The 12,355-nt window shown below is 40.0% G+C and overlaps 2 protein-coding genes across 3 annotated transcripts; both read right to left on the bottom strand.

Annotated features, from left to right (window-relative positions):
* Positions 1-2,344: 2,344 nt before the first annotated feature.
* Positions 2,345-3,474, bottom strand: LOC103182911 (gamma-crystallin M2-like). Its single transcript, XM_007900101.1, has 3 exons — positions 3,456-3,474; positions 3,045-3,287; positions 2,345-2,631 (listed from the first exon to the last, which is right to left on the bottom strand). Exons 1-3 carry the CDS (start codon positions 3,462-3,464, stop codon positions 2,356-2,358), a joined length of 528 nt encoding a protein of 175 aa, XP_007898292.1. The 5' UTR covers positions 3,465-3,474; the 3' UTR covers positions 2,345-2,355.
* Positions 3,475-7,409: 3,935 nt separating this feature from the next.
* On the bottom strand, positions 7,410-9,666 carry LOC103182912 (gamma-crystallin M2-like). Of its 2 annotated transcripts, none has more exons than XM_042336262.1 (3): positions 9,658-9,666; positions 9,324-9,566; positions 7,410-7,679 (listed from the first exon to the last, which is right to left on the bottom strand). In XM_042336262.1, the coding sequence occupies exons 1-3, from the start codon at positions 9,664-9,666 to the stop codon at positions 7,410-7,412; spliced, it is 522 nt and encodes a 173-aa protein (XP_042192196.1). The 2 variants fall into 2 exon arrangements, with proteins under 2 accessions (XP_042192196.1, XP_007898293.1); XM_007900102.1 differs by having other exon boundaries at positions 7,410-7,685.
* Positions 9,667-12,355: the final 2,689 nt, after the last annotated feature.

The following is a 12,355-nucleotide window of genomic DNA, read 5'->3' on the forward strand; positions in this document are numbered from 1 at the left end:
TGTACAAACGTACACAGTTCAAATTATTTATTACAATACAACTTCTGGATTCCTCAACTACATCCTCAGACACAGCGATCAGCAATGTGGCAGACCTCTGGTAAAGGTGGAAATTTGTCACATGAGCGTGAAATTCGAAATTCCATCAATTATACAACCTGTATCGTTTTTGACCCCATTGTACAAACTTTATTAGTTATTATTCGTATAATCTTTATCAGTTAAACAAGTAAACTAAATAGTTCCCAAAAAACATTTCATGTGTTGCAGGAATAACAAGTAGCTATTCGAAAAGTGCCATTGTCCTTTTTACTTCCACTGTACCTTTTACAACAATAATAATTAAAGTAATAAAAATAACCATTACATTATATGTAGTGCCTTTCACCTCAGGAGGATGCCTCAAAGCCCTTCACAAAAAATACTGTGAAGTTCAGTGACTGTGAGCGAATGTAGTAACCAATATATTTGTTATGCCACATACAGCTCTGGACAGCTAATAATAATGAAGGTATAAGTAGTCCCATTTCGTCTTAGCCTGTAAAACATATCTTGCTTTGAAATTTAAAAATTGCGCAGAATTTTTTAAATTCAGTCTTAATTTCGAAGCCAGTTTCCTTTTTTTTCTCGAAAAAACAGTATCCAAAATGAAAACGCAGTCGAAGAATTTTCCGCAAGTCTTAAATTTCTAGACCAAACGGTCTCAGAAAGCTAAGCAGGTTAAACTGGCCTGTCCATCACAATCTGTTTTGGATCGTAGTGAGATTTTGAATGACATCCCTCACACCTCGCTTTAGAATTCACCGACAACAACAACAACAACAACAAATTATACTTGTATAGCGCCCTTCACATCAGAAAGGGCTCTGGTAACAACAATTCATGCTGCACCTTTTGTTGCTTCTGCTGAAAGAGTCTGGAATTCTGGTTGTTGTAAAGCCACAATAAAATGGAGTTCCATTGTCCATACTGAGAAATTCAAAAGTAAGTTGTGAGGGAATTCAGCAACTTGCCAGCAATGTGCGAGTCGCAAGTTTGGAGAGTTTTTGTGTGTGCATGTGTGTGTGTGTGTGTGTGTGTGGACTCATTTCAACAACAAATGTTTCTGTGACAAAATAACCTCTACTGCATGTGTATGATAAGTAGCCTGCAAATGCTGGCACGAGCATCAGTACTAGCTGCCAAGAGAAGCCTCCATGGTTGTGGAAGCATATGGCATCACCGCCCAGAATTGGTTGGCTACAACAAACTTTGGGATGTAACCCAGTCAGAGAAGAATAATATCTGAATTAACAACAGCAACAACAACAAAATTACATTTGTGAAGCGCCTTTTACGTCGGGAGGACGTCCCAAGGCCTTGGACAGATAGAGTGAGACAATGGCGGAGCCGGGCTATGTTGAGGAGGTGGGGGAAGGCAGAGCGGGTCATGGCACAGATGTGGGGTAGAAAGGATAGTCGAGGGTCAAACATGGCCCCAAGGTTCCAGACTGGCTTAAAAGTTAATACACAGAACTTTCAAGAAGTCTGATCTCCATTCCTGGAAATGTGTGTCAGCCTGGCTCATTGGTACCTCTGAGATAGACGGTTGTGGGTTCAATCCCAACATCGGGACTTTGAACTCTTATAGCCTCGGCTGACACGACAAAGTAGTGCTGCTGCATTATATTGTTGGGAGAGGAAAATCATTCTATGTCCTAGTGATTATCATTTCTATTGTCATTGGCAGAGTCTTGGAAGCAGATCATCTTCACGAAACACTAAGCTTCCTAAAGATGCCTCATGCAAAGATTCTGAAGGAATGCTATTTTGTTTTTAAACATTAGGTAATCTGCCCTACTGCTCAACTTACTCAGTATTTCACAGCACAGCAGCATTTCAATTCAGTCTGAATTTTGAAGCTGGTTTTCTGAAAGTCCTTCAAAGATCTTTTTCTCTACACAAAGGGTAATCAGTGAATGGAACAGGTTGCCAGAAAAGGTGGTAGAGGCCAGGACAATGGACTCATTTAAAAAGTATATTGCTGGGGGGACAGGAGAGTGGGTGTTCTGAAGGGATGAGATCAGAGAGGCTGAAGGGCTATCTTGTAATGCGATCTTGTGATCTTGTGATCTCGTAGAACTGAATTTAAGAATTTACTAAATTCTCTATGCCTTGAAATGCTAAGACAGTAGTGTAGGTCTGACCCAGGTGGAAATTCTTCCCCTAGAGCTTCCCATCTAAAGATTTGGTTTTCCTGTCAATACATGAATTAACTGTAAAAAGAACGTTGAAATGAACTCTGTCAAGCTAATGATTTAAAAAGTATTTTATTAGCATATTGTTCAGGTCTGAGAGCTTTAGGCTTCTGACACTTTAGCGATCCATCACACGGCGGAAGGAACCGATAGATGGGCACATTGCACCCCAGTCGTTGAATCGCCTGTACTCTCCGGGTCTCATGAAGTACTGGCGGCCTCTGTAGTTGGGCTGCTCATACATGGTCCAGTAGCCGTCCATCACGTTGCAGGAGTGGATGTCACGGTAGCGGAAACGGTCATAGACGGATGGGCAGTCATCCATGAATTCCATCATTTGTCCTCCAAAGTCAGGTCTCTCGTACACCCTCATTCTGTAGGAATCACCATGGGACTGTAAAATGGAAATATCAAATGTGATGCTGAATTATTAATTTGCTACAAAACGCAGTCACTATACTTTGCAGTAAATACTGTGACGAGCTAGACCGACTGCAAGGATTATCATATGATTAAAAAAAAGCTAAAAACAGTTGATTCCTTGGAGTACTGGAAGGTGGTCAGAGTTTCAGTCTACAAATATCTTCTTGGACATCAAAATATTCCTGTTTGAGAGTAGAATTGCAGATCTGTCCTTCATAGAAGGCATTTCGGACAAGTGTGCAGAAACAAAACATTTCTTAGCTCCGATTGCTGGTAAAATTGTTTGGATCTAAACCTAAATAATAATAGTTTAAATACTCAGCAATATGGCTAGTTTTATTCTGAGGATTTCCGATTGACTGGGAACCCAACCTGGAAACTTACATATGAGTAGGTACGGCATGATCTGATGTTGTCATTGAAGCCCATCCAGCGCTGGTAGTCAGGATACTCTCCTCTGGTCAGAACATACTGGTATCCCATGTAATTGGGTTTCTCATACAGAACCCAGTAGTCACTGTCGACGCGGATGGAGTTACAGCGGCCAAAGTAAGGTTGAAGGTCTTCACAGTCAGCGCTGCACTCATAGCGCTGTCCCTGGAAGTTCCTGTCCTCGTAAAAGATGATCTGAAAATGAATGATACCATGATTTATCAAGTCTGAATTGTGTTGGTAATAAGACATTATTAAAATAAAGTAACCTGCGGAAAAAGTGTTTATAAAACTAGTAAAACAAGTATAATCTTCAGAATGCTGCCATTGAGACTGAGTGTGCTTCCAATAATTCAAACCTACCTTTCCCATTTTCAAGCAGTGTGCGAAGAAACTCAAGTGAGCTAATGAAGTTGTGGTATTTTTATACACGTGTTGGAAACTGCAATGCAAGGAAAATCATTATTGGTGAAACAATTGCATGAAATAGCTTCCAGCATGCACTTCACTTTTTGCAGAGTAAAGTGTTTGTGAAAGTCCTATTGTTCCTTTTACTTTCCTTTGTACTCTTACATCAACCACAAAGAGATTTCTGGAATCCTCCACACTGAGCAACTGCCAACTCAGCCAAAGCTCTGAGGGGTGACAGAGAGAGTGAATTCTATGTCAGATTAGTGGGGGATTCTTACTCTCACAATGTATTGTAATTCAAAGTTTCCATTATGATGCTCTTTCATTTGCTCCTGCCAATAACTTACAAGATATTGTGGACATTGATGTGCACACGTTAGCTGCTGTGTTCACCTACAAATGACACATTCACTGCACTTTACAATAAATCCTGTTTTGAGATGCCCTCCCAACTTGAAAGGTGCTCAATCAGACGCCAGTACTATCACTATTATTAGTATTAACAATGATAGCAATATGCCCCACTCATAAACCTTCTTTGTAGTAATTGTAAAGTGCTTGACAATGCTGGATGGGCACCAGAGCTGGGGATGTGAACTGGGATTGGAGTGGGGGGGGGAGGTGGGGTTAAAGGAAAAAATTGTCTCAATGCGAGGTATGTTTTATGACGAGCCTTAAATTATACATTTATATTGTTATATTTGTTATAGCTTGATTTCAGCTCACTGACAAACTAAAAGGAGGCTTCTGATATGAATTCCATACGACATGTAAATATGTGTCACGGGGCATGAAGGGTCCAATAATAATAATAATCCTTGCAGTTGATATAGCGCTTTTCACGTCAGGAGGACGTCCCAAAGCGCTTCACAGAACACACTGTAAAGTGAATTGACTGTATATTTGTAGGCGAACGGGGCAGCCAATTGCGCACAGCAATGTCCCACAAACAGTCGTAGATTGAAAATGACCAATTTATTATTGTTTTTTGGAGGGATTATTATGCAATGTATGCAGTAAGCAGTCCTTTTGTGCCAAAATACTTGAAACAAGAACAAACAGCACCAAGAATGGATGACAATTTGAACATTGTTACTCACATTGGTTTTAAAGAATGGTTGAAATTGAATACTGCTTGTCATTACACACCAAAGACTTTTCACTACATTGCAGGTTCCAGTGAGCATATGAAAAGGACAAGTTCTGTCACATCTGACCTTATTTCCTCCAAAACACCATCAGAATGGGAAAGGCAGGTTCTTTTATTTCCCAAGCGCTTCTGCCATAGATCTGATAATTCATGAACCATCCTACGAAGCACATCTTTACTGCCATGCTTTTAGTTAACAAACTCCCTTCCTTCCCCATGGTCATTGCTACTTATCATTGCTAACAGTGGAGTCCTGTAGCTTAGTGGTTAGAACACTCGCCTTTCAATAATAATAATAAAAATAATAATAATCCTTGCATTTGATATAGCGCTTTTCACGTCTTTTAGACATCTCAAAATGCTTCACAGAATATACCGTAGAGTGAATTGACTGTATATTTGTGGGAGAAATGCGGCAGTCAATTGCGCACAACAGTGTCCTACAAACAGTCGTGGATTGAAAATGATCAATTTATTATTGTTTCGTTTTTTAGGAGGGATTATTATTGGGTGTGTGGAGTAAGGAAACTTGCCCAAGGTTTCTCCCTGCCTGGAATTGAACCCAGGTGTCTCGCTTGCAAGGCGAGCGCACTAACCACTGAGCTACAGGACCTGGGTTTGATTCCCGGTAGGGCAAAATGTTGGGCAAGTTTCCTTGCTCCACATGCCTTTGTTTACCGAGCAATAAGTAGGAACCCGATTGTTATCGGCGGATCGCTTTTCCGGGGGTAATAATCCCTTCAAAACAAAAATACATTTAAAAAAAATAATAATTTGGTCACTCAATCCACGACTGTTTGGGAAACTATTGTGCGCAATTGGATGCTGCATCCACTCCTGTAACGTGATGGACGGCTACTGGACCATGTATGAGCAGCCCAACTACAGAGGCCGCCAGTACTTCATGAGACCCAGAGAGTAGAGACGATTCAACGACTGGGGCACTTCCAGCTCAACTGTTGGATCTTTCAGACATATGAGAGATTTCTGCTAAATTGGTCTTGAAGAATTTTATTTGCCTTCATGAAATAACACTAAACATGAATAAAGCTATTGGCTATTCCTTTCATTGTTTCAATTTCATTGTAAAATATTGGATCTTTCAGACGTATGAGGAATTTCTAAACCCATGTTGAAAATCAAATCAAGCTGATATATTTTGAACCTCATAAAACTCCTTCAATTGACTATTATATCATGCGATTCATTGATTTATTGGAATATTATATGTCTAGCACAACATAACATCACAATGTTAAAACTGTTGCATTGTAGAGAATAATCAAATGATCAGGAATAAATGGACTTGCCCCTTAACCCTTGTTTAAACATTCTTTTTAAAGTTTAGAAGTGTTGGGTGTGAATAATATGAGTTTATATGCTCTGCAAAAAAAACATGAAAAAGCTTCTAAATTTGATTGGATCGTTTTATATGTTAATGTGTCCGAAAAATTCCAAAGTCCATTTTAGGTGCAAAAAAATGAAAATCAGCAAAAAAAACATAATAACTGCTTAGTACTAAATAACCGTTAATTTACTCAGTGCTTTTCATACACTTTGAGCAGCTTTACCCCAGTGTTTATTTACAGCCTTTATGTTGCCACAAGTGTGGACACAGGTTATAGTAGAAAAGCCAAACGTGTTGGCTTGGAAGGCAATTACACTTGTGAACAGGTTCTATTAACTGAAAAGTTCAATTTGCATGTCATATCCATAAATTCACATATCTAAAAGCGTAGACAAAAAAAATTGCCAGACTCAATTGTGTTATGTTGTTGTGTTGTTGTTGTCAATTATAAATTCTTGATGTGTTTCTGTGCTGAGATTTTGGAGGAAAAGCTGCCATCCCACATGAACATTGAAGGCTCTGACAACTGTATGCTTGGAGGAGTTCTTCTGCTGCAGTTAGTATTGATAGCAAAACAGTGAGCATTTCAACTTTCATCTGGACAATGGAATGGAAGATGACTGAAATGCCAGCTATATTCAGAAAAAGATCTTCTCCACCCATTGCCTGAAAATATGAATCTTAAGCCAATGTTCAATGTGAAAGCTTAGAGTCTTTTGTTTACTTCTCATTTACTTTCTACATCTGACAGGTAGATTAGTGCACACAAAATGCAACACCATGCTAAAGATCATCCAACCCGGATAAAGGCTTTCACATATGTATGTCACCTACCCATATAAGTTTCCTGTGTCTGAAATGGAATGGCACTCTCTCATCGAGGGACACATCCTGTTTACCTAATTCTATAATCACATGTCGGTGGACGAGAGCTAAGGCTTGGGGACCCCATACTGTGTTTTGGGGTTACTACTGGAATTCAAGTTAAGAGCACTATCTGGCAAGCTTCCCGCTGCTTGTCCAGCTAGGACCATCCTACCCATTAGGCGTTGGCATGCAAGATTAACAGGAGCTGAATGGAAAGTATTCTACCACAGTGTTCAGAAAGATGTGATGTGTCTAAGTGTGTTATTTGATAAACGTTAAGGAGAAGATTGCTCTTCAAAGTTCTTCTTTCTATCAATTAACCAGACAGAGTAATAATTCAATGAATTTAATGATTAATTTATTGAAACATTGTTCTCAGATTTACGTGGTTGTTCTTCAGTTACAGAAATGAAGATCTATAAATACTGTTGACAGAGCGGAAAAATGTCACGACTTAAAATTCAAACAAAAACTACATTGATTTGGTTTAAAATCCATCGATAGAATTGCTCGGGTGAATTAAACTTTTAAACAAAAAGGTTTAGAAATCTCTAACGCGACGGAAGGAGCCAATAGTTGGATAACCAGCACCCCAGTCACCAAACCGTTTGTATTCATTTGGTCTCAGGAAGTACTGCCTTCCCATGTAGTGAGGATGTTCGTAGAAGATCCAGTAGCCGTCCATCACTTGGCAGGAGTGGATGTCATGGTAGTGGAAACAATCGTAGACGGATGGGCAGTCATCCATGAATTCCATCATCTGTCCTCCAAAGTCAGGTCTCTCGTACACCCTCATTTTATATGAGCTGCTCTTGTTCTAAAATTGTTTTTGAAGTAAAAAATTCAGAAGTGTATAAAATGATCTCATCATTATTCTTAAGTGTGAACTTTTTTTTATTTTGTCAGCCGGGTATCTGATCTTCACGGAAATCCATCATTAGGATCTTATATCACAGAAGGAGGCCATTCGGCCCATCATGCCTGTGCCGGCTCTTTGAAAGATCTACCAACTAGTTCCACTCCCCCACTCTTACACCATGCTATGTGCAATTGAATTTACAGATAGGTTATTGAGTCCTGTAGCTCAGTGGTTAGAGCACTCGCTTTGCAAGTGAGAGACCTGAGTTCAATTCCAGGCAGGGCGAAACCTTGGGCAAGTTTCCTTACTCCACACGCCTAATAATAATCCCTCCAAAAAAAAAACAATAATTAAATTGGTCATTTTCAATCTACGACTGTTTGTGGGACATTGCTGTGCGCAATTGGCTGCCGCGTTCGCCCACAAATATACAGTCAATTCACTTTACAGTGTGTTCTGTGAAGCGCTTTGGGACGTCCTCCCGACGTGAAAAGCGCTATATCAAATGCAAGGATTATTATTATTATTATTATTATTATTATTATTATTATTATTATTATTATTATTATTATTATTATTATTATTATTATTATTATTATTATTATTATTATTATATTGAGGTCCTTCTTGTGACTGGAATAAATCAAGAATTCCAGGGTTAAGTAAATAAGAATGTATGGAACAAAGAATAATATTCTGCCCATCATTATATCCTGAAGAATACCTGTGCATCCCAGTCTGATCCTGACCCAGCACCTTCCAATATTATCTCCACGTAGATACTTATCCATTTGTCTTTTGAAGAAGATAATCAATGCAAAACTAACTGCTCTTATTCCCAACCAGCTAGCCAGTCTCTTTTACTTCTCCACTACTCTTTGGGGAAATTAGGGGAATCTTAAATCGATAGACCCGCTTAAGGTTTCATTTTTCATCTGGTCCTGTAATAGCAAGCTATCAGTTTGAAACATGCTGAAAAATAGGTGTCTTAAGCCAACGTTCAATGTGAAGGTTTAGCATATTCTCTTTAATTTCTAGATTTTTAATTTTCATCTGGTCCTGCAAAACAAAGCTTGATATTCCCTCTAGTCCTGCTTGCTGTGCTAGACACCCTGCCCACACTAATCATCCTCACAACTTTCAGCAGATATCTGAAGGAATTTAGCTCTGGGACTCTACTCCATGTGAAGGATGCTATATAAATGCAAGTTGTTGTTGTTGAAGTTGCCCTTTTAAGGCACCAAAGCTCATCTTTGCTTTCACCACATTGTGGAATGGCAACTGGACTTCCCAAAATGAAGATGTAGCAAAAATAAATGATCATATTGGGCTTTAACTTGCTCAGATCACTAAAATTATTAATGATAATAATAATTCTAATCCTTGTATATCAAATGCAAGCATTGTCCTTGTTAACGTTAGCAGCCCATGTCAAATTCCACCAGTATGATTTTATTGTGTTTTATTCTTTGCTCCTATCAGAAAACTACCATGTTCCTAAAAGTTGACCCACCTCTGGAAGGCTGAAGCTGAAGAGGAGACAAAGGGTGAAGAACAAAATAAAAATCTAACCATTATCCACAAATTCCAACTTACATATGGGTATGTCTGACATGATCTGATGGTGTCATTGTAGCCCATCCAGCGCTGGTACTCAGGATACTCTCCCCTGTTCAGAACGTACTGGTATCCCATGTAATTGGGTCTCTCGTACAGAACCCAGAAGTCGCTGTCAATGCGAATGGAGTTACAGCGGCTGAAGTAAGACTGCAGGTCGGCACAGTCAGAGCTGCACTCATAGTGCCGTCCCTGGAAGTTCCTGTCCTCGTAAAAGATGATCTGGAGAGAAAGCGATAAATGCACATAACATTTTTTGCACAGGAATATAAAGAAATAGTTCAAAAACTATTTTAAAAAAACTATGTTTTACCTTTCCCATTTTGCTCTGAATCAACTTGGTGACAGTGACAAGGGTCGATTGAACTTGTCTATTTATACTCATCTCTGAAAGAGCGAAGTAGTAAAATACATTGTCATTGTAATCAGCGTAGACCCTATGTAAGCAAAATTCTTCATGACACACTCTGTCTTTTGTTCTAATAAACGAAGTTAATTTCCCTTAAAAACTGGAATCTAGACATTTTTGTGTAATACTTATGTTTCCTTGTTATAAAGGCAAAGCTGGGTTTGCAGCTGCTAAACCTGCAGAGTAGTTTTTAAAGAAAAAATGTGCTTGTTAAAATAAGTTATCTTTTATGTGTATTCTTGTGCAACAAAGATTTATATTTCTGTTGAGGTTATAGTTAATAATACTACTAATAATTGTTGCATTTGATATAGCACCTTATCATGTCATTGAGCCTCTCAAAGCACTTCACATGATAGACTGTAAAATGGATTTGACTGTATTTTTTGTGCAAAAATACGCACGGTTGGAAGGAGATGATAATAATCCATGTATTTAATGTAGAGCCTCTAATGTTGAGAATATCTCAAAGGGTTTTGTAAAACTTCTGAGAAGTGCATTTGTAGGCAAATATCACAGTAAATTTGAACACAGCAATACCCCCCAAACAGCCAAGGAGGTGAATGATCATTTTTTATCTGAAAAATTGTGGGTTAGGACACCAGAAGAAACTTCTTTCTCTTTTCACCGAGTGCCATTTAATGTCCACCTGAACAGGTAAATGGAATCTCAGTTTAACATCTCATCCAAAGAATGGCATTCCTGACATTGCTGTGATTCCCCCAGGATGGCATTGGTATGTTAGCAAGCTCAGAGTCCCCACAACCTTCTGACCATATGGTTATCAACTCAGCCAGGCACGATGTCTGTGCAGGACAGAAACCAGGACAGACAAATGGGGATATTGGAATAGAAATCTATTATGATTTATGTGCTTGATTGAATAGATGAGTTTAGTTCATGAGAGAGGTTTTGCAGAGATAATGGAATGAGCAGGATTGAAGATCAAAATCTTCTCATGTTTGAAGATTTCTTATTTGTATAATATTTCTCCTTTGCCCTGATGCTTTGCTATAATTTGTGCTGTTTCTTCTGCAAATCCTATCAGGTCTGCTGAATAGCATGGACAATATTAACATTGTCAACTATGTAGGTCAATCTGGGGCTGTGCTTAGTGAGCCTTTTTTCCTAGCAAGTGGGTTATCACTCTGCAGGTAGAACAAGAGACATTTACAGCCAGACGAAGGACATCCACCCCATCTTTAATTCAAATATGATTCTGTGTGGAAGTTTTGTTGCATGTTTGGCTAAATTATTCAGCTTTCTGAGGTTAGCTCTATTTCCTTTTGTTGTATCTGTGTTTACTCATCAGGTAAAAAAATTAATTAATAATCCTTGCATTTGATATAGCACATAATTATATCTCAAACTGCTTCACAGAATGTATTGTAAAGTGAATTGACTATACTTTGTGGGCGAAACGCAGCAGACAATTATGCACAGTAGTTTCCTAAGAAACAGTCCAGGATTGAGTGACCAATATTTATTTATTGAATTGAGCATTTTGAAGCATATTTATAAAGTGAATAATTTTTGCATTATTAACACCTCTATTCCCCAGTTTTGTTGCAACTCCCCACCCCTTTTTTTGCATCATTAACACCTCCTCTATCCCATTTTCTCCTTTGTCTTCCTTGCCCTGCCCTGCCCAGCATATAGAGGGTGAAGAGGAGGGGACCGAGGACACAGCCCTGAAGGATGCCGCACGAGACAGTGCGGGGGCTGGAGGAAAAGCCGTAGCGGAGACAAAATGAAGACGGTGGGAGAGGTATGACCTAAACCACTCAAGGACAGGGCCTTGAAGGTTGAGGTGGGAGGACAAGCGGTGGAGGAGGATAGAGTGGTCGACCGTATCGAATGCGGCCGATAGGTCGAGGAGGATGAGGAGGCAGAGGGAGCCCTGGTCGCAGATGGTCAAGATGTCATTAGTAACCTTGACCAGAGCGGTTTCTGTGCTATGGGCAGCACGGAAACCCGACTGGAGGGGTTCAAAAAGTGAATGGGTGGAGAGGAAAGAGCGCAGCTGGGAGGCGACGACTCTTTCCAGAACCTTGGACAGGAAGGGTAGGTTGGAGATGGGTCAGTGGCTTGATAGCTGCGACACATCAAGGGAGGGTTTTTTCAGTATGGGAGTGATGGTGGCAGTTTTGAGGGGAATGGGAACAGAGCCAGAGGAGAAGGACAGGTTAATGGTGTCGGTGAGAAGTGGGGCAAGGAGGTGGAACTGGGAGGTAAGGAGTGGAGTGGGGATGGGGTCCAGGGAGTGTGTGGTGAGTTTCAAGGACCGAATGAGATTGGTGACAGAGGGTGGGGAAACGGGTTCGAAGGTGTATAGGGGAGGATGGGTAGGAGTCGGAGTGTGGGAGAGAAGGGGTGGGGGGGGGGGTGGGTGGAAGTTGGAGGGGCAGTGACCGCGGAGCGGATTCCCTTGATTTTGGATTCAAGGAAATCCAGCATCTCCTCGCAGTGAAGGTTGGAGGAGATGATTCTGATTAACTGGATTTCGAACAAATCCTCTTGCCATTCCCGTTAAGACTAGAAACTCAGCTCCAGAAATAGAGGATGAAGTTCCTGCTGATCATTGGGACGTACTTCCAGTTAC

This window comes from Callorhinchus milii, unplaced genomic scaffold (genome assembly GCF_018977255.1).
Source record: "Callorhinchus milii isolate IMCB2004 unplaced genomic scaffold, IMCB_Cmil_1.0 Scaffold6, whole genome shotgun sequence".
In the NCBI taxonomy this organism is placed as follows: Eukaryota; Metazoa; Chordata; class Chondrichthyes; order Chimaeriformes; family Callorhinchidae; genus Callorhinchus; species Callorhinchus milii.